Genomic DNA, 22,615 nt, shown 5'->3' with positions numbered 1-22,615 from the left:
TAAAGAAGAATAAGAAGAAACCGGAGGTGAAGTGGACCCAGGGCTGCTGCTATTTGCTGTCTTGTTTCTTGTTCTGGAGAAGTTCTCAGTATTCGATATGAGAGGGGTCAAATAATTTATTAATTGAGTTTTAGGTTTTTTTATGAATGTTTGGTTAAGATTAAACCCTTGTTAATTATAAGGAAATTCCGTGCATGTTGATCAATATATTTTGGCTCTCCTCCTCTTCCTTATCTTACAAATAATGATTGTCTGCTCCTGCTATTAACCATTATACGTTTCTCTTGCTGACTTTGTTTATGTAATTTGTTATCTCTATCTTGTGCTCCATCCTCTTGTTTCTCTTTCTGCCTCAATACTTACTTTCCTTTCTCCCATCTCTCTCACTCTCTTTTCTCAGTTGACAGAAGCAGTTCAGGCTGCTGTTGAGAGCAACACCTTGAATATTGAGCCGGCAGCAGTCCAAACATTACCAGTGGTCAAGGCTTCAGCCATAGAGTGTGGAGGACCAAAGTAAGAGCATACTCTTCATAGCTTTGATCTAATTGTTATTAATTGGTCTGATTCTCCTCTTGATTTAATGTTCTTTCTCTCTTCTAGTGGGTGGCGGGCTGAAGTAGTGACGTAAGTGTTTACATAGATGTTCGCAGTCCTAATGCAAACTAACACCTGTTTACAACTAGCCCATACTCACAATATTAACACAACTTAATTGTCTTATTGTGCCTCACACTTATATAAATTATGGATCCTGAGATTCTGCAATATGTTAGACTCTACTCCTCCTTGTCTGGGATCCATATTTAAATCTAGTCCACATTGGTGCATATACACCTGCCTGATGACAGAAAAGGTCCAAAATGAAAGGAAAATGATACTATGAATTCAGGTCCTAATGATTTCATAGGACTATCCAACTACTTTTAGTACTAAATTGTACCAATAGTTGATACGGAAAAAGAAAATCCCACAATAGCACAACAGAGGGCACTCTGTTTTGGAATGAGGCATCTCAGTGAATTAGAATGGTGCCTACGTACTTGAATTTTGCTTCCTGGACCTCACAAAATGTATGAAAGGATTCCAGGGATCAGTGAGGACATGTAATTTCTGTCCAACTAGCATAAATTTTTGTACCATATGTTGTATGAGGTGCCTTAAGAGTATGAAAAATGTTTTTTTGCTGTGTTGTACTTTGAGTAATTGATGCTATCATTTAAAGGTTTAGGCTCAAGTCCATGCTATAAATAGAGATGATGATTGAATACCGTTCATGGAGATGGACATTTTTTACCTGCTTCAAATCATTCTAAGCTGCTGCTGTTTCACAGTTTGCCCTCTGCTGCTTAAGGGAGGTCATTCAAGATACATGGGCAGCAAGGTAGTGTAGTGGTTAGCGCAACACTGTTACAGCGCCAGCGATCAGTGTTCGATTCCCGTCACTGTCTGTAAGGAGTTTGTACGTTCTCCCGTGTCTGCGTGGGTTTCCTCTGGGTGCTCCGGTTTCCTCCCACATTGTAAAGATGTACGGGTAGGTTAATTTGGGTTTAAAGTGGGCGGCACAGACTCGTTGGGCCGGAAGGGCCTGTTACCACTCTGTAAATAAAAAAAATCTTCCTGACACACTCCTGCCAGGGTTGCCTGGTTGTGGCACTGAAGTGTTTTGGTACTCCTCTTACATAAAGGACATCTCCCTTGTGGGTAGTATTTTCCACCAGCCTATCCAGGTCCCATTCTGAAACCCAGGGAATACTTTGCTTCTGTTCCACCATCATAATAGCCATTCTTCAAGAAAACAAAGCTTTCAAATGTTTGTAGAGCACATTGTGCATAGGTTCCTTTCAGGGCTGGCTCACAAGATCACAGTTGTAAGGGGAAGTGCCAGCAGCTGTGCAGTCTTGTAATATATCAAGAAAATAGGATGCACTGGAATTGACAAGACATGTTATTGCACTGAGGTTAGGAAGCTGATAGTGACAGTAATCTTCAACTGCGACAGCAGTCCAGTCATATGTGCCTGTATTTGAGGTGGTAAGAGTAACAGAAAAAAGTTGGAAAAAGTCTTGATGCTAGACATAACTGGTTGGTGAGGTCCAGATTTGGATTCTGTATATTGGATGGAATGGCCTTGCGTGGTGAGCTCTTCTCTGCTTCCTCCTACGTGGACCCTGTATCTGCAGGTGATGCCTCAGATGTGTATGGTCTGTCTTTATGCCATCCAGTAAGAACAGTGTTGGCTGCAGACAAATATCCATTGCACATAAGTTTCGATTACAACAGAGCTGGTGAAACTGTAAGAAAGGCTCAGTCTTGTGTGAATAGTGTGTGGAGTTAGCCATGAGGTTGCAGAGTGCAGCCTGGCAAAGAATGTATTGTGTATGTTGACCTTATAAATAGTGTAGTTTCAGGGGAAACAGCATTAGTAAAAGTGCTTGTTCTGTTATTTTTCAGTCCTGTGAGGTTGAAGATGATCTTGAATTTGAAAGTTGGCTGTTGTGCTCATGTTGATGTTAATTTTGGACATTTTTTGCCGGAATTCTGTTTCTGGAGCTTGAAAGTCTTTACAGTTTTGTTCTACTCCAAGTTAAGCTTATTTTCAACCTAAAGCAACTTGATAATGAAATAATAATGGTTGGAACTTGGTTTGATGCACAATGCATCCAATATGCCACATATAGGCTTGTTTGATATATTCTTATGGTACAGTTTAAAAAAAATCAGCATTTATTGCTCACCCCTTTTGGCCTTGAAAAGCTGTTAGTGAGCCATAAAGTGAATATAGTGAAATTGCTGCAAAAATGCTGTCGGGTAGGGAGTACCAGGATTTTAACCCAGCGATGAAGGAGCAATGACGTGTTAGAATCTACAGTGAATGAAGATTTGATTAATAACACACTGGATTACAAATGTGTTCTTGTTTACAGTAGCCAAATCCTCAATATAGTAGCATTTGCTGTTGAAGTTTGTTTCCTAAATTGCAGACGACGGTATGAATTTTGGAATTGCAGTACAGAGCACAGCTGCTACTTCAATCAACATTTAGCACCTGTGACCAAGGTCCTATTTCTCCTCCATTTATTCTTTAGCACATAAATGCAGCTTTGGTTGATATACAGTGAATGTTGGCAGAGTTAGTATACAGTACTTCTAGCACAGTATGTACCTGATTATTGTGCACTACCCTTAATGTAGGTTAAATCCCTGAATAAGTGGATAAGCTCTTAAATCTACAATAAAATAAGGCGTAAGGGATTTGGTCCTGAGGTTGTGCCATGTGGTCTGGATGGATTCAGAAAACAGAGATAAATAAATAGGACAGGTGTCTGCTTCCCTTGTTCCTAATCCTAAAGAGAAATCCTAATCAAAATCTGGACTGAGTTAGGATAAGTAAAATTTCACCATTAGATAGCATATAAGGAGAGAGCAAGGAGTGTTATGACACACATTCATCAATGACTTGTTAAGTGCAAGTTATATACACATTTTCAATTTATCACAGGAGGCTTTTAAGCATCAGTCACTGTTCCTTATTCATAAATCAACACCACATATGAACCTTATGTCCCAGCTCTGTCTCTTTCTGCATCACACTTAATTGCATGAAGCACATTTGTACTGTTCATTTCAATGCCCTTCCCTTGTAATATATTCTACAACTCCAACACATTTTGAGAGAAAAGTTCCATTCAACATCCCTTGCTGTTAATTTCTTAATTTAAAATTTATTTTCTCTGGAATAAAAATTTCTTATGACTATGAATTTTAGGAAAATTGAAAACCTATTCATTTGCACTTGCGTAATGATTTGTGAAAATTAACTGCAAACAAAAACTTTCTTCCTCTCATTTGAATCTTTCATAATTGTTTTTTTTCTTTCAATCTTTTTATTAGTTTTCAAATTAATACAGATTAATATATAGCATCAATGTTTGTACATGTAATACAAAGATCTGGATAACAATCATGGCATAGATAATCATAAAGAACAATAAGATAAAAAAATCTGTAGATCCAATGATCTTTTAGTAAATGAATATAAAAGAAAGGAAAGAAAGATTTATTATATGAATTTAAAAAAGAAAGAAAAAACCAAATCAATAAGAAATTATAAACAATATAAACTAAACAGAAAAATTTCAAAAAAAAACTGGACTAAAATTTCTCAGTAGAAACAGCATTATTATGTTGTCAACTCCATTCCTCTAAGTTGGAAAGTTATTGAAAGGGGATCTACATCATGTGAAAATATTGAATAAATGGACTCCAAATATCTTCAAATTTAAGTGAAGGATCAATAGTACTACTCCTAATTTTTTCCAAGTTTAAACATGATATAGTTTGAGAGAACCATTGAAAAGTAGTAGGGGGTATCAGATCCTTCCATTTAAGCAAAATGGATCGTTTGGCCATTAATGTAACAAAAGCAATCATATGGTTAGCGGAAGCAGATAAATGGCCAGACTCTATCCTTGGTAATCCAAAAATTGCAGTGATAGGGTGTGGTTGTAAATCAATCTTCACTACATTTGAAATAATGTTAAAAATGTCTTTCCAATATTTTTCCAAAAGAGGACAGGACCAAAACATGTGTCAAAGAAGCCACATTCGATTTACATCTATCACATAGGATTTATATGGTTATAAAAATGAGCTAGCTTATCTTTGGACATATGGGTCCTGTGAACTACCTTAAACTGTATCAACGAATGTCTGGCACACATTGAAGATGTATTAACTAAATGAAGAATTTTCTTCCAAGTCTCTGTAGGTAAAGATGTCTGGAGTTTGCTTTCCCATTCATTCTTAATTTTGTCCAGTGATTCTGGATGTATTTTCATAATTAAATCGTAGATTATTGCTATCAAGCCCTTCTGATAAGGATTAAGACCTAAAATTTTTTCCATAGTATGTTTTGTAAGATGTCAGAAAAGAGGGTATAGTAGCTTTTAAAAAATTTCTAATGTGCAAATACTGAAAAAAGTGTGATCTAGATAAATTGTATTTGTCAGACAATTGTTCAAAAGATGAAAAACAGTTATCAATGAATAGATCACAGAAACATACTATTTCCTTTTCCATATGGAAAAAGCTGAGTCAACTCTGGATGGATGAAAGAAAAAATTAGATTGAATGGGACTTGACAAGTTAAATTTATTCAATCCAAAAAATTTACGAAATTGAAACCATATTCTTATTGTATGTGTAACAATTGGGTTAATCATATGTTTACTTAATTTGGTAAGTGCAAAAGGGAGTGAAGCTCCTAAAATAGGAATTAATGAAAATTCAAGTACTGATTGGTGCTCAAGGTGTACCCATTTGGGGCATTGAATTACATCTAAATCTTGTATCCAAAAAATTAAATATCTGATATTAATTGCCCAATAATATAATCTGAAGTTAGGCAAGGCCATACCACCATCCTTTTTTAGTTTTTGTAAATACTTCTTACTTAACCTTGGGTTTTTATTCTGCCAAATATATGAAAGAATTTTAGAATCAATAGTGTCAAAAAAAGATTTCAGGACAAAAGTTGGAATCACTTGAAATAAATATAAAAGTTTTGGTAAAATATTCATCTTAATCACATTAATTCGGCCTATCAATGATAAAGACAGTGGAGACTACTTAGTAAATAATTGTTTAACATGGTCAATTAAAGGCAATATATTAGCTTTAAATAAGTCCTTATGTTTCTTGGTAATTTTAACACCTAACTACATAAAATAGTCAGTTACCAATCTACAAGGTAATTGCCTATAAATTGGGGTTTGCATATTCAATGGAAAAAGTTTGCTCTTATTAAGATTTAATCTATAACCAGAAAAAACACTAAATTGATCTAGTAGTGATAATACTGTAGGGATAGATTCGTCCGGATTAGCAATATAAAGTAACAGGTCATCTGCGTAGGGAGATGTCTTATGAATCTTCTATCCGCGAGTAATGCCACATATATTTGAAGATTCCCGAATCTTTCATAATTGTTAGCAATCTTTTGTGGACAAGTTGAGACTTGCCTGGATCAATGCAAGGATTCTCACCACCATGTCCAAAGATTGTGGATTCAAGGTACATCGCAGAGACTCTATTGCAGTATTGTGATAACACTGCATGATTAAATGAGGACTTCAAGCTCAGCTTTTGGACGATGTTCAAATCTGTCATCTAACTAGATGCATGTAAAACATCTCATGACGCTACCTGATAAAGTACGGGGATATTCTCCCAAAATATTGGGTAATCTGTTATTTTGGTGGTATATGAGGAAACAGATAAACCCAGACATTAATCTCATTGTTTGTGGGATCTTGCAGTATTTCCTTATATTCCAACAGTGACTACTCTTCAAAGTGCTTCACACTTTAAAATATTATAATCTCACAGAAGACACTAAATAAATGCAAGTCCTTTAACAAACTTGAAATTTTTAATTAAATCTTTTCTTTGGAATTTGTAATATTAAAAACCAGTACTTCTGACAATATATTAATGCTGTGGTTATGTTGAAACCTCATGACCGGAACAAGGATTTACCCTTCCTTTGCTGGTGTAGAGACAGGTATCTATGGCAACATTGGTAAAAGGTGCTATTACTGGGTGTGTAATTCAAGCTGCTTACTGACTAGGGGTGGTAAATTGCCACTTACCTCTAGGTCAGTAGTCTTTGATACAATATACCCGAGTGTTGTGAAACGCTGTGCCTGCTTTCTGCTTCATGATGATGAAATGAAGTTTCACTGAGCTGTCTCCTGAAGTAGCTTCCCTTTCCAGAATCTAAAACCTGTAGAATGTCATGACTTCATTCTTTATCCGATCTGTAAGCTTGTACAACCTAGGTGCTTAGCATTATTATAGGCTTGAGGTGCTGTGACCTACTCCTAATAGTATTTCCTAATTTCTCTGCCTATTTCCTTCAAGACTTTTCTCCTACTTTCTGCAACCTTGGTGGCATTCTTTAGCATCAGCCTTCATTTCAATATGAAAATTGGTCTGTAGAAAGCAAAAAAAGCTGTATAGAGTTATACAGTATAGAAACAGGCCCCTTGACCCAACTCATCCATGCTGACCAAGTTGCCTACCTGAGCTGGCCCTATTTGACTGTGTTTGGCCCATTTCCCATCCATGTACCTGTTTGTGTCTTTTAAACAGTAAAATTATATCTGCCTCTACCACTTTCTCTCAAGATGCTAGAAATCTGAAAGAAATGGAGAAAATGCTGTAAAAACTGGGAAAATCAGGCAGCATCTGTGAAAAGAGAAACAGAGTTAACGGTTCTGATGAAAGGTCAATGATTCACATGCTAACTGTTTCTCTTTCTACAGATGCTGTCTGACCTCCCTAGTTCTTACAGCATTTTCTTTTTATTAAAAATCACTGTGTTGTGGTGGTAGGCTGCAAACTAAAATTTAGCACATTTTCAGTGCATTTTCATGCAGACTGTTATTGTACTATCATAAAAAGTAGAATGAAAATAAAACATGGTATCCCTCAACCGTCCCATTTAAACCTAGTTGTTCTACAGAAAGGTTACATCACTTAATAAAGAGAGTAGGTGTGTGCTAAACTTCCTTAATATCAACAGCAGCCAGTTTATTGATTCCAGTGAAAGTAACACTTCCATCTCAACTTGAATTCTTAAATTTTTGTCAGACTGTAGGCCGAGTAACAATACATTCATTAAATCCATTGAATGTATCACAAACCAGTGGATGTGGGTGCAATTACATGGGAGGACATCATTTCAAAATTGAGGTAGTAACCAACAGAAAGTGGTTTTCTCTCAGGATGTTAATCATCCACGATGATTCAAGACCTTATTCTTCTGGTTACAAGGACGTGAGGAGAAGGGATAGATTTTTCACTATCTCTGAGACCAGGGGATTATTTGCAAAAGTTTGGAATCTATATAAACAATTCATTGGAGACTGCCTGCAGCCTGCCTTAACCTTTATTCAAAATATTATCCTTCTTCCCAAAGCAGTTAAAGACAATATTCCTGTTCCAAAAGTCAACTGAACCAGTTCCAGTAGCATTGGGAAGAGAATTAGAGGCAATATAGAGGTATAGGTATCCAACTTGTTTGTACTTGTGTATTCCTGGGAAAGGGAAAGCTTTGGTATATGTGATTTGGGAGTACAGAAGAATGCACAACTATTGAACTGATAAGTGCCCACATAAGTTCATATGGTCAAAGGATCTGCCATTAAATTGTAGCACACTTTCAATGCATTTTCCCCCAAAGATATCAGGTAGACTGGACAGTGAGGTCCATCTTTCCAAGTTGCTCATTCTGACTGCTGTCAATTGCAGAAAATTGGGCTTCTACTTTACATTACTAGAGGCTGTTAGGACCTTGTCCTATTTGCACAGTACTTGGGCAGTTACTCAAACTAGTTGTAAGTTAAAAAAAAATTAGTCAGGTTCAGTGATGTTAGGTCTGCTGGTGAGAAAATGTGGGATATAACATATTGAGGTGAGGAAGGAAATCGGCATCATAATAATTTACCATAGGTGTTATTTGAAACTAAGGGCCAGCTAGTTCACCTTCCACCATCCTAGTAGTCAGGATGATGCAATGATAATGCAGTTATTTGATGAATAGAAATAAATTACCATCAATTGATCTTGTTCAAAATGATGCCCATTGTTGAAAATATGGAAACCATAACACCAAAGTCACTTTTTGCCTTTGAAGTATGTTGTACCTGCCAAATATCATGTCTCAAATTACTCGTGCTGCATTCCAAAATATTATTTTGTATGAAAATGATCATTCCAATTTCTGGTAACAAAAATTGGTTCTGTGAGGGACCAATGAACTATAGCTTGTTATTATGGGGTGGGTCAAGGCACTATCATTGATGGAGGAGGAAAAGAGTGGCCAATTTATTTTAAGATACATTTTCTTTGATTTTTACCTGGTAATGCAGGAGATTAAATTATTAGGCATGCATATTTATTGCCTGTACAATGTCTTGCTTACTATTGTCAAAATAGGCTCCTACACTATCTTGGCATGCAAACATTTATGGAATGAGAAAACTGTTGGGCCAATTTTTAAACAATCTAACACCTGAAAAAATCATTGGGAAAAATCTATGTTGGGCTCAAATCTGGTGCTGGTAGAAGTATTTGCAGCTTCTCTTCACATCTGAAATGCTCGGAGATTGCTGGAATATTTTTCATGATTATATAAATTCTTATAATTCCTGCAGATCAAGTGGGAGTTGTTATACCTCAGAAATACAAAGAAGAATAAGAACTCAATATTACAGGACTAAATAACTTCTGGAAATTTAACCCTTTCACTCTCAACTTCATCTGAGGATAAAATAAGTATTTCCAAATTCATTTCTTATTCCCTTTCAAGGCAATTCTTGAATTCTTTCAAGGCAATTTCACATGCAGGTGCTATAGTGACAAGGTTATATTATTGCTTGGTGTTTGCAAACTTGCAAAGCACAAATTTCAAAAAAGTTTCTTTTACTTTAGAAATATTTTTTCACCATCTCTTTCTTTGTAATACAGCTTGTCCAACCCACAAACAAGTACGTTGTACCAAGTTTCTAAAAAAAAAATTAGATTTGGCCATGTTTATTGCTTCACCCTGAGAATGTTTTATTTTCCCCAAAAGAGTGAGCATTAGAGGCCAATAGGGCTTGACTTAATGTAGGACTCAAGTCACACACAGGGCTGTCAGGTTCCTTTCCCTGAAGGACGTTAGGAAACTTTTTTTTTTAAAATAGTCTTGATCATTTATTTCTGGGGCCACTCCCCATTGGATTCAAGTCCTGTGGTTGGGTTTGAACTTGTAAGTGTTAGACCATAAGACATAGGAGCAGAATCAGGCCATTTGGCTCATCGAGTCTGCTCCACCATTTGATCATGGCTGATATATTTTTCCCTCTCAACCTCATTCTCCTGCCTTCTCCCCATAAGCTTTGACATCCTTACTAATCAAGAACCTATCAATCTCTGCTTTAAATATACCTAATGACTTTGACTTGGCCTCCACAGCTGTCTGTGGCACAGATTCACCACCATCTGGCTAAAGAAATTCCTGCTCATCTCTGTTCTAAAGGCACATCCTTCTGTTATGAGAATGTGCCCTCTGGTCCTAGACTCTCCCACTACTGGAAACATCTCTCCACGTCCACTCTATCTATGCCTTTCAATATTCGGTAGATTTCAATGAGATCCCCCCCTCATCCTTCTGAACTCCAGCGAGTATAGGCCCAAAGCCATCAAATGCTCATCATACATTCACCCTTTCATTCCCTGAATAATTTTTGTAAATCTTCTCTGGATCCTCTCCAATGTCAGCACATCCTTCCTCCAATATGGGGCCCAAAATTGCTCACAATACTCCAAATGTGGTCTGACCAACACTTTATAAAGCCTCAGTACTACATCCTTGCTTTTACATTCTAGTCCTCTCAAAATGAATGCTAACATTGCATTTGCCTTCCTTTCTACCGACTCAACCTGCAAGTTAACCTTTAGGGAATCCTGCACCAAGACTCCCAAATCCCTTTGCATCTCCGATTTCTGAATTCGTTCCCCATTAAGTGACTACCCTGGGGTGTAGTCCTTCTGGTTCAGATGACTTATCCACCTTCAGACCTTTCAGCTTCTCAAGCACCTTCTCTTTAGTAATAGCGACTACACTCACTTCAACCCCTTGACTCTCTCAAATTTCAGGCACGTTGCTGGTGTCTTCCATAGTGAAGATGGACACAAAATACTTATTCAGTTCATCTGCCATTTCTTCGGTCCTCATTACTACCTCTGCAGTGTCATTTTCCAGCGGTCCAATGTCCACTCTTGCCTCTCGTTTACTCTTCATATATTTGAAAAACCTTTTGGTATACTCTTATATTATTGGCTAGCTTACCTTCATATTTCATCTCTTCTCCCCTTATTGGTTTTCTCATTGCCTTCTGTTGGTTTTTAAAAACTTCCCAATCCTTTAGCTTTCCACTAATTTTTGCAAGATTGTATGCCCTCTTTTGCTTTTATGCTGTCTTTGACTTCCCTTGTCAGCCACGGTTGCCTCATCCTCCCTTTAGGATGCTTCTTGCATTCTAAAGGGAGGATGAGGCAACGTGTTGAAAGGTTCACAATGGTCTTTTAAATTTCCAGTCTGCTCTTTATAACCCATTCCTTTTTGTTGGATAGTTAGCAATATAGCCTTGCTAAGTCATATGTGTAATCTCAGTGTGCTGTCTGAGAATTTAGATTGAGAGTCTATCGAGATTTAATAGAGGGCTTTCATTTCTCCATATGCAGGGTTTGCCTTATTTCCTGTGAAGTTCAGCAAACCTTTTCATTGGCAAATTGCATGTACAGAACACCACACAATCAATTTTTGCATGCACTGATGGCAGTTGCCTTCAAGGTTTACACCCAAAGCTGTTCAGGTGGTTAAAATGGCTTCCATCCCAGTGACATCTTAGTTTTTCATTATACAAATCTAAGCCAAATTTTTCATCCCATTTACTGAAACCATCAAAATCTGAGACTATCAAAATTACACTCAGCATAAACCTCATGTTCATATACCAATAAATTTGATACTGACCATACAGGCGACCCCGCATTACAAAAGGGTTGCATTCCTAGGAAACAGTCTTATTGTGATTTTTCATAATGCAAAATCCTATTTCCTGCTGAATTTCATGTTACAAGTGGAGGTGTTTCTCTATTGGATGTTTTTCTCTTAACAGTAATGGTGAGTTTGACAGCTGCTGGTTCATAGTAGTGGTAGGGGGCATGTAAGAGATTTGCTTAGGAAACTGACAAGGCAATCTCCTAAGTGCCCAGCAGCTACATTTGGAGACAAGTGACTGCAGTTGCTTATCACCTTCTAATCTTCAGTTTGAATGGAGACATACTCTCAAATGCATATCAAATATAGGCAAGATAGTTAATTGATGTTACTTACAAGTAACAGTGGTTGTTTAGGTTTAAACTTGTTGGCCCTGTTTCAGGTATCTTGAGGGTAAATAATATGGAAGACACTCAGGGTGGGGGAAGCAGCTAAAATGAACCTACAGTGTTAAAAATATCACCACATTATCTGTACATGCATCAAGAAATGAATCAAGAATAGAGAGTTGGAATTCATAGGGTGAACAGCTAGAATGCAGAAGTTGCCGTAAAAGTAACATACTGAAATTAGTGAAGTGAATTTTGTTCTGCTGTAGTGGTGGTGCTGCTCATCCAACATAGTGCATGAACTTCAATATGAAGTGTAAGTATTCAGTGCCTCTTCTCATTGACTGATACAAGAACACAAGAAATTAGGAGCAGGAGTAGGTAAATTGCTTTCAGAGCTGTGACAATACAGCCTTCCTGCTTAGTACAGTGATGGGTCAGACTAAATTTTCTTGTGTCCTGAAGTAAATTAAAATCCTAATTTAAGTCATGCAGTCAAGAACACAGCACACTATCAAAATTATAACACAACTGGTCTAACAGCTGACCTTGCAAACATATTACTGAAAATCATTAAACTGTGATTAAGATTCATTTATAGTTGTCCTTGTGGTGATGTGCCAACTCATGCCTACACTGACTAGATCAGTGGTAGTGGGAATGATCAACTAATGCAAAGACTTGGTGATTCCACTGGGTTTCTAAGTTCTGTGGAGAACTCAGCACTACAAGGGACTGGCAGCAGTGGTGTCTGGTGAATTGGAAGGTCAACAGACACTTGCAGCTGACAATCTGGCCTAGTTTTGTTATCCATCAAGTTTCAAGCAAGTTGAACAATCAGGTAGGGTTTGAAAAGTAAGAAAAGCAAGAAAAGGGAAGAGGAAAGAAAAAGTAATTTAAACATATTGGTTAAGGATGGAGGTTAGGCCTTTGTCTTGAAGTAAAGTGGCTAAGTGGTCTAATAGAGGTCTTTAAAATTGAGAGATTTTGATAGAGTAGACCACAAAAATTTTTTCCAGTGTCATGAATTGCAAAATTGGAGGCATGCAATACAAGATATTCAACAAGAAATCAAATAAGGAATTAACGAGCAGCAGCTTGACCAGTAGGAGGAAGTTGAAGAGAAGAACAGATGCATTTAAGGGGAAGCTAGATAAGGGGGAAAAAAAAGTGCTCTTAGTTGAGGAAGGATGGCTTGAGGGGAACGTAAACTCTGGCATGGACTATGCTGTATGTCTGTAAATATATTCTGTGCAATTCTACATAATGGCCAAGAAAAGAAGAGCGGGAGGAATGTGTTAATATTATTTAATTACCTTCTGTCCCACGCAAGTAGTAATTTTAATATTTTAAGTTTTCCAGTGATGTTCAGCATATGGTTCACAAACAATTTTTGCTGCTGGAGTTTGTTTAATATTGACAGGATGACTTCATCAGGTTTTAATCTGTTATGGACAGATATTACCTCTCCCAATTTTTCCCCAAGTCATAGCAAACAAATTGTGCATCATAGCCCTGTAAGATTTAGCCATTATGTGGGCTCAAGTCACATGCAAGGCTGCCTGGTTCCTCTTCCTGAAGGACATCAGCAAACTAGTTGTGTTTTATTTTCAATCAAGGCAGTGGCAGTTTATTCTGAAGATTGTCTTAATGGTACTGAAATCATTGTTTCCCCCCACCCCCCCATTGAAATAAGTCAGACGTGATGCAAAATTGACTGTAAAAAGATAAATAATAAAATAAGTATTCAAGTCCAATCCAAGCCTTGCCTGTTTAAATGATACCCATGTTACCCCTGACAAATATTATTCTGACAGTAAGTTAGAAAGGGGTGGTCCCTTCCTGTCTGACATTATTGTTCCTTCTTCACAGGAAGTGTGCACTGAGTGGTCTGTCCAGAACCTGTAAACATCGCATCAAGTTGGGAGACTCAGGAAGTTATTTCTACATTTCACCATCCTGCAGGACCAGGGTATGCACAAGATGAAAGGACAAGAAAACTTGTATTATGATGTGTCATTACCAGATGGGATTTAAGGTTCAAAGCTGTTTGTCTTCAGGATAACAGAAAGATAACTTTGTTGTCTAATCAGCAATGAAAACATAGAAACATACAAAAATAACAGGGCGAGGCAGTTTGGCCCCTGGAGTCTGTTCTGCTATTCAGTGCCATCATGACTGATTCTCTGAATTAATATTCCTGCTCTCTCATACCCCATGATGCCTTTTGTATCTAGAAATCTTTCTCCTATAAATATATTCACCAACTTGGCCTCTGCAACTTTCTATGGTAATGAAATGTACAAATTCACCACCACCTGAGTGAAGAAATTTCTCCTCATCTCAGTCCTAGACATCTTACCCCATAACCTGGGACTGACTCCTGGTTTCAGAACCCTGAGCCAGGAGAAAATTTCTCCCTGTAAACTGCTGCTCAAGCTCTGTCAGAATTTTGCATATCTTAATGAGCTCTCCTCTCATTCTTCTAAACTCTAGTGAATACAGATCTAGTTAACCCAATTTCTCTTTGCACAACAGTATACCATCTTAAGAATCAGGCTGGTGAACCTTCATTGCACTCTATGGCAAGTTTATCCTTCTGGAGGCAAGGAGACAAAAATCTGCACATATTCCTGTAGGAGTAACATAGAACATTACAGCACAGTACAAGCCCTTCGGCCCACAATGTTGTGCTGACACCTTATCCTGCTCTAAGATCTATGTAACCCTTCCCTCCCACATAGCCCCCCCCCATTTCTCTATCATTCATGTGTCTATCCAAGAGTCTTACCCCCTACCGTATCTGCCCCCACAACCTCTCCTAGCAGTGCATTCCACACACCCACCACTCTGTTTAAAAAAAACTTACCCCTGACATCCCCCTTGTATCTTCCTCCAATCATCTTAAAACTATGTCCCCTTGTGTTAGCCATTGTCACCCTGGGAAAAAGTCTGTGCACTCGAACTATGCCTCTTATACACCTCTATCAAGTCACCTGTTATCCTCCTCCTCTCCAAAGAACAAAGCCCTAGCTCACTCAACCTATCCTCATAAGACATGCTCACCAATCCAGGCAGCATCCTGGTAAATCTCCTCTACACCCTCTCTAAAGCTTCCACATCCTTCCTATAATGAGGTGACTAGAGCTGAACACAATACTCCAAGTGTGGTCTAACCAGAGTTCAATAGAGCTGCAACATCACCTTGCAGCTCTTGAACTCAATACCCCGACTAATGAAGGCCAACACACCATATGCCTTCTTAACAACCCTATCAACCTGCACGGCAACCTTGAGGGAATCTATGGATGTGGACCCCAAGATCCCTCTGTTCCTCCATACTGCAATGAGTCCTGCCATTAACCTTGTATTCGCCCTTCAGATTTGATCTCCCAAAGTCTATCACTTCACACTTTTATCCAGGTTGAACTCCATCTGCCACTTCTCAGGCCAGGTCTGGATTCTATCAATATCCTGTTGTAATCTACAGCAACCTTCTACACTATCCACACCACCACCAACTTTGGTATCATCAGCAAACTTACCAACCTACCCTTCCACATCCTCATCCAAGTCATTTATAAAAATGACAAAGCAGGGGTCCCAGAACAGATCCCTGCAGAACACCACTGGTCACAGACCTCCAAGCAGAATACACTCCACCTACCACCACCCTTTGTCTTCTATGGGCGAACCAATTCTGAATTCACACAGCCAAGTTTCTCTGGATCCTATGCCTCCTGACTTTGAGTAAGCCTTCATGAGGAACCTTATCAAACACCTTACTAAAATCCATATACACTGCATCCACTGCTCTACCTTCAATATGCTTTGTCACATCCTCAAAGAATTCAGTCAGGCTCGTGAGGCATGACCTGCCCCTCACAGCCATGCTGACTGTCCCTAATCAGTCTATGCTTCTCCAAATGCCCATAAATCCTGTCTCTAAGAATCTTCTCCAGTAATTTGTCCACCACTGAAGAAAGACTCTTTGGTCTGTAATTCCCAGGGTTATCCCTACTCCCTTTAAGGGGCAACATTTGCCACCCTTCAATCATCTGGCACTACTACTGTGGCCAGTGAGGTCACAAAGATAATCGCCAAAGGCACAGCAATCTCTTCCTTCATTTCCTGTTTAACCTTGGATATATCTGATCCTACCCCAGTGACTTATCTATCCTAATGTTTTTCAAAAGTTCCAGCACATCTGCTTTCCTCACAGCAACATGCCCTAGCATATCAGCCTGTCATATGCCATCCTCAAATGTCAAGGTCTCTCTCTCTCTGGTGAATACCAAAGCAAAGTATTCATTAAGGACCTCCCCTACCTCTTCCGACACCAGGCATACGTTTCCTCTTTTATCCCTGATTGGTCCTACCCTCACTCTAGTCATCCTCCTATTCGTCACATACGTTTAGAATGCCTTGGGGTTTTCCTTGATCCTACTCGCCAAGGACTTCTCATGCCCCCTTCTAGCTCTCCTAAGTATATTCTTAAGCTTCCTCCTGGCTACTTTGTAACTTTCCAGAGCCCTGTCTGATCCATGCTTTCTAAACCTCAGGTAAGCTTCTTTCTTCCTCTTGACAAGATAGTCTACATCTCTTGTCAACCACGGTTCCTTCACTCCACCATCCTTACCCTGCCTCAATGGGACAAACCTATCCAGAACCCCATGCAAGTACTCCCTAAACAACCTCCACATTTCCACTGTGCACTTCCCCAAGAACATCTGTTCCCAATTTATGATCCCAAGTTCCTGCCTAATAGCATCATAATTCAGCACACCCCCCCACCCCCAAGTTAAATACTTCCCCATATCGTCTGCTCCTATCCCGCTCCAAGCTTATGGTAAAGGTCAAGGACTTATGGTCACTATCTACAAAATGCTCTCCCACCAAGAGATCTGAAACCTGATCAGGCTCATTGCCTAGTACCAGGTCCAGTACAGCCTCCTCCAGTCAGCCTGGCCGCATACTGTGTCAGGAATCCTTCCTGTACACACCAAACAAACTCCATCCCATCTATCCCCTTCACACTAAAGAGGTACCAATCAATATTAGGGAAGTTGAGATCACCCATTGACAACAACCCTGTTATTTTTGCACCTCTCCAAAATCTGCTCCTCAGTGTCTTTGCTGCTATTGGAAGGTCTGTTGAATATGCCCAATAGAGTGATCACTCCCTTCCTGTTTCTGACTTCCACCCCCTTCCTGTTTCTGACTTCCACCCACACTGACTCAGTGGACAATCCCTCCAGGAATTCTCCCTTTCTACAGCTGTGACACTGTCCCTGATCAGCAAAGCCACTCCCCCACCTCTTTCACCTCCATCCCTGTCCCTTTTGAAACATCTAAACCCTGGAATATCCAACAGCCATTCCTGCCCTTGCGACAGCCATGTCTCTGTAAGGGCTACCACGTCATAGTTCCACGTACTTACCCACGCTCTAAGTTCATCAGCCTTGTTCCTGATACTTCTCACATCAAAGTAGACACACTTCAGCCCATCCAACTGACTGAAAGCTTGCCCTTTCAACTGCCTATCCTTCCTCACAGTCTTTCTACACTCTGCATCTACTTGTACACTAAATGAACCAACCTCCGACCTATCACTCTGGTTCCCATTCTCCTGCCAAACTAGTTTAAATCCTCTCGAACAGTTCTAGCAAACTTGCCCGCAAGAATATTGGTCCCTCTCCAGTTCAGGTATAAACCGTCCCTTTTGTACAGGTCATGCCTTCCCCAGAAGAGATCCCAATGATCAACAAATCTGAAACCCTGCCCCCTGCATCAGTTCCTTAGCCACACATTTATCTGCCAAATCATCCTATTTCTTGCCCTCTTAGCACTAAGGGAACACCAAAGCAAGAAGGAACTTACCAGAGACTTACCTTCCCCTCTTCTCACAAAAGCCTCATATCCACTCTAACACTGGTCCACTCACAGAATGGCTGCTCCGCTTATACCTGCCTTACCTTTATTTGCTGCCGTTAATAAGCCAATCAACTGGTAACAATTTGCAATTATGCCTTGTTTAGACTCTGCAAGGTGAAACTCTCAAGCTCAGGCACAGAGACTTAACCCTTTACAAAAGTCCTGCTCCAACTCCCGACTCTGCAAGGTGAAACTCACAAGCTCAGGCACAGAGACTCAGCTCTTTTCAAAAGTCCTGCTCCAAATCTGGCTCCAACTCCTGACTCTGCAAGGTGAAACTCCTACCAAGGCCATGTATAATTGTTGTAAGATCCTTGATCCTGTTCTCAAAACTTATTACAGAGAGGCCAACATGGCATTTGTCTTCTGAATATTTGCTTTCAGTGACTCAAGTACAAGAGCCCTCAAATTCCTTTATTCATTAATGTTTCCCAATCTATCGTTTACTTAAATAATACTCTGCCTTTCTGTTTTTCCTACTACTTCAACTTCACAGTTATCCATGTTAAACTGCAGCTGCCATATATTTGCCCATTCACTCAACTGGTCTGTATTTTCCTAGAAGCCTCTTTGCACCATCCTCGCAATTCATAATCACCCACAGTTTTGTGTTGTTGACAAATATTACTTCTGGTTCCCTCATTCAAATCATTGATATGCTTGAGAATAGCTGAGACTCAGGCAATGTTATTCCCCGAATTATCCCACAAGTAGCTGTTTGCCACCTTGGAAAGGTCCTATTTATATATTGATATTGTAAACATAGTTAAAAAGAAAAAGGAAGCATGTTGGTTTAGGAAGCTGAAATAGGACAAAGCCCTTGAAGAATATAAAGGAAACAGGAAAGAACTTAAACTTGCCAAGTTGGATTAAGAAGAATCTAAGGAGCAAAATGGAAGCTAAGGAAGGGGTAGATCCACACAAGGACAGAGGAGGGAATTTATGCCAGAGGAAGTGAGCGAGATCCTTAATGAGTACCTTGCATCAGTATTCACCAAGGAGAAAGACATGAATGATGGTGAGATGAGGAGGGGTATGTTGATATTCTAGGGCATGTTGATATTTGGAAGAAAGAGGGGTTGGGTCTCTTGAAAAACATTAAGGTGGATAAGTCCCCAGGGCCTTGTGAAATCTATCCCAGGATACTGAGGGAGGCAATGGAGGAGATTGCTGGGGCCTTGACAGAGATCTTTGTATCCTCCTTAGCCACTGGCAAGGTCACAGAAGACTGGAGAATAGCCAATATTGGTCCTTTGTTCAAGAAGAGCAACAGGGATAATCCAGCAAATTATAGACCAGTGACCCTTACATCAGTCGTAGGAAAATTATAAGAGAAAATTCATAGGGATCTGCTCGCATTTGGAAATGCATGGACTTATTAGGGATAGTCAGCATGGCTTTAAACAGGAGAGGTCCTGTCTCACAAATTTGAGTTTTTTGAGGAGGTAACGAAGATGATTGATGAGGGTAGGGAAGTGGATATTGACTACGTGGACTTTAGTATAGCATTTGACAAGATCTTCGTGGTAGGCTGGTCAAGAAAATTAAGTTGCATGGGATCCACGGTGAGTTAGTAAATTGGATACAAACTTGGCTTGGTCATAGACGACAAAGGATATTGGTGGAGGGGTGTTTTTCTGATGAGAGGTCTGTGACCAGTGGTGCTGTGCAAGGATCAGTGCTGGGAACTCTGTTGTTTGTAATATATATGTATATGTGAAAATGTATGTGGTCTTTAAGTTTGCAGACCACAAAAATTGTTGGAGTTGTGGATGGTGAGAAAGGTTGTTAAAGGATACAGCAGGATATAAATCAGTTAGAAATTTAGGCTGAGAAATGGCAGATGGAGGTTAATCTGGACAAATGTGAGAAGATGCATTTTGGGAGGTCAAATGCAAGAGGAACGTATACAGTAAATGGCAAGACCCTCGAGAGCATTGATGTGCAGAAGGTTCTTGGGGTGAAAGAACACAGCTCCCTGAAAGTGCCAAAGGTAGTAAAGATGACACGCTCCCCTTCATCAGTTGGGGCATTGAGTATGTAAGTTGGCAAGTCATGTTGCAGCTATACAAAACTTTGGTTTGGCCACATTTAGAGTATAATGTGCAGTTCTGTCACCACACTATAGAAAGGATATGGAGGCTTTGGAGAGGGTGGTTCAACAAGATATTGCCTGGAGTGTATTTGCTGTAAGGAGAGGTTGGACAAAGTTGTTTTCTCTGGAGCTTTGGACACTGAGGGGTAACATGATAGAAGTTTATAAAATTATGAGAGGCATAGATAAGGTAGATAACACGGAGTACAAAAAATTCTGCAGATTCTGGGATCTGGAGCAATACACAAAAAGTGCTGGAAGAAGTCAGCGGGTCAGGCAGCATCCATGGAGGGAAATAAACAGTTGACGTTTCGAGCTGACATTTTGGGTAGATAATCAGTCTTTATCCCAGGGTGGAAATGTCAAATACTAGAGGGCATAGTTTTAAGGTGAGAGAAACAATGTTTAAAGGATATATTCAAGGCAAGTTTTCTTTTACACAAGGTGTGGTAGGTGCATGGAATGTGCCTCTTTGGATCTAATACTGTCCTTAATTTCTTTTGTTAGCTTAACAATACTAAGCAATTCGTAATAATTTCTAAGCAATATAAATTTTGTTTACTACTTGAATTTTTTTCTTCGCGTTGTTTATTATATGAGCCAGCATAAATGTCAGAAGGGCCACTAACGTTACAAATGTTCACTTGGCCTTTCCATCATACAGTTTTTGGCTATATTTAGTAGAGTTTTGGATCCCAAATCAAACCCATCAGGCACCCTAGAACCCATAGAACTAGAGAGGTTGCAAGCCATCCCCAATCCCGAGGAACTATCTCACAAGAAGGGATCCTCAGGAATATGTTTAGTAAATCACATCGTGAAGAACCTATCTGCTGTTCTGTTCCCTGCAGGGTATATGTTGTGTATGTATATAGTTACACACACATGAGAATACAATAGCAGCACAGTGGCGCAGCTGGGTGGCACAGCAATGCAACAAGTAGAGCCACTGCCTCGGCACCAGAGACCTGGGTTCAATCCTGACCTAAGGTGCTGTCTGTGTGGAGTTTCCATATTCGCTGTGTGGGTTTTCTCCAGGTGCTCCGGTTTCCTCCCACATCCCAAAGATGTGTGGATTGGTAGGTTAAGTGGCCACTGTAAATTAGTATGTAAATGAGTGGTCAAATTGGTGTTGGTTTATTATTGTCACTTATACCGTTGCACAGTGAAAAACTTGTCTTGCATACTGATCGTACAGATCAATTCATTACACAGTGCAGTTACATTGAGTTAGTACAGAGTGCATTGAGGTAGTACAGGTAAAAACGATAATAGTGCAGAGTAAAGTGTCACAGCTACAGAGAAAGTGCAGTGCAGGTAGACAATAAGGTGCAAGGTCACAAGGCAGATCGTGAGGTCAGTGTCCATCTCATCGTATGAGGGAACCATTCAATAGTCTTATCGCAGTGGGACAAAAGCTGCCCTTAAGCCTGGTGGTACGTGCCCTCAGGCTCCTGCATCTTCGACCTGATGGAAGAGAGAGAAGAGAGAATGACCGGGGTGGGTGGAGTCTTTGATTATGCTGGCTGCTTTACCAAGGCAGCGAGAGGTAAAGACAGAGTCCAAGGAGGGGAGGCTGGTTTCCATGACGCACTGGGCTGTGTCCACAACTCTCTGCAGTTTCTTGCAGTCCTGGGCAGAGCAGTTGCCGTACCAAGCCGTGATACAACCAGATAGGATGCTTTCTCTGGTGCATCGATAAAAGTTGGTGAGTGTCTAAGGGGACATGCCAAATTTCTTTAGCCTCCTGTAGAGGTGCTGGTGAGATTTCTTGGCTGTGGCATCTACGTGATTTGACCAGGACAGGCTATTAGTGATGTTCACGCCCAGGAACTTGAAGTTCTCAACCCTCTCGACCTCAGCACCATTGATGTAGACAGGTGCATGTACACTGCCCCCTTTCCTGAAGTCAATAACCAGCTCTTTAGTTTTGTTGACATTGAGGGAAAGGTTGTTGTCATGACACCATGCTACTAAGATCTCTATCTCCTTCCTGTACCCCGACTCATTGTTGTTTGAGATACGGCCTACTATGGTGGTATCATCTGCAAATTTGTAGATGGAGTTAGAGCAGGATCTGGCCACACAGTCATGAGTATATTGGGAGTCGAGTAGAGGGCTGAGGACGCAGCCTTGTGGGGCACCAGTGTTGAGAATAATCGTGCTGGAGGTATTGCTGCCTATCCTCATGGATTGCAGTCTGTTGGTTGGAAAGTCAAGGATCCAGTTACAGAGGGAGGTGTTGAGTCCCAGGTCTCGGAGTTTGGTGACGAGTTTGCTTGGAATTATAGTATTGAAGGCTGAGCTGTCAGTAAACAATAGTCTAACATAGGTGTCTTTACTGTCCAGATGCTCCAGAGCTGATTGTAGGGCCAGGAAGGTGGCATCAGCTGTAGATCTGTTTTGGCGATAGGCGAATTGCTGTGGGTTGAGATTGTCTGGGAGGCTGGAGTTGATGCGTGCCATGACCAGCCTCTCAAAGCACTTCATGATGGTGGATATCAGAGCCACTGGTCAGTAGTCATTAAGGCATGTTACCTTGCTTTTCTTTAGTACCGGGATGATAGTGGTCTTCTTAAAACAGGTGGGAACCTGAGATTGAAGCAGGGAAAGGTTAAATATGTCTGCAAATATTTCTGCCAGCTG

At 40.0% G+C, this 22,615-nt stretch overlaps 1 protein-coding gene across 6 annotated transcripts in view; it reads left to right on the top strand.

The window, feature by feature from the left end:
- LOC127577691 (guanine nucleotide exchange factor for Rab-3A-like) overlaps positions 1-22,615 on the top strand; it is a 130,300-nt gene that overhangs the window by 93,237 nt on the left and 14,448 nt on the right. For 5 of the 6 annotated variants that reach the window (XM_052029129.1, XM_052029131.1, XM_052029132.1 and 2 more), the window contains 3 exons: positions 401-513; positions 601-624; positions 13,813-13,912. In XM_052029129.1, the coding sequence (XP_051885089.1) occupies positions 401-513; positions 601-624; positions 13,813-13,912 (237 nt within the window). The remainder of the gene's footprint in view (positions 1-400; positions 514-600; positions 625-13,812; positions 13,913-22,615) is intronic. The other variant, XM_052029133.1, reaches the window with a different exon arrangement.

The sequence above is a fragment of the Pristis pectinata genome, chromosome 14, assembly GCF_009764475.1.
Source record: "Pristis pectinata isolate sPriPec2 chromosome 14, sPriPec2.1.pri, whole genome shotgun sequence".
In the NCBI taxonomy this organism is placed as follows: Eukaryota; Metazoa; Chordata; class Chondrichthyes; order Rhinopristiformes; family Pristidae; genus Pristis; species Pristis pectinata.
Note: the sequence above shows the minus strand (reverse complement) of the source record. Positions and strands in the feature narration are given on the sequence as shown.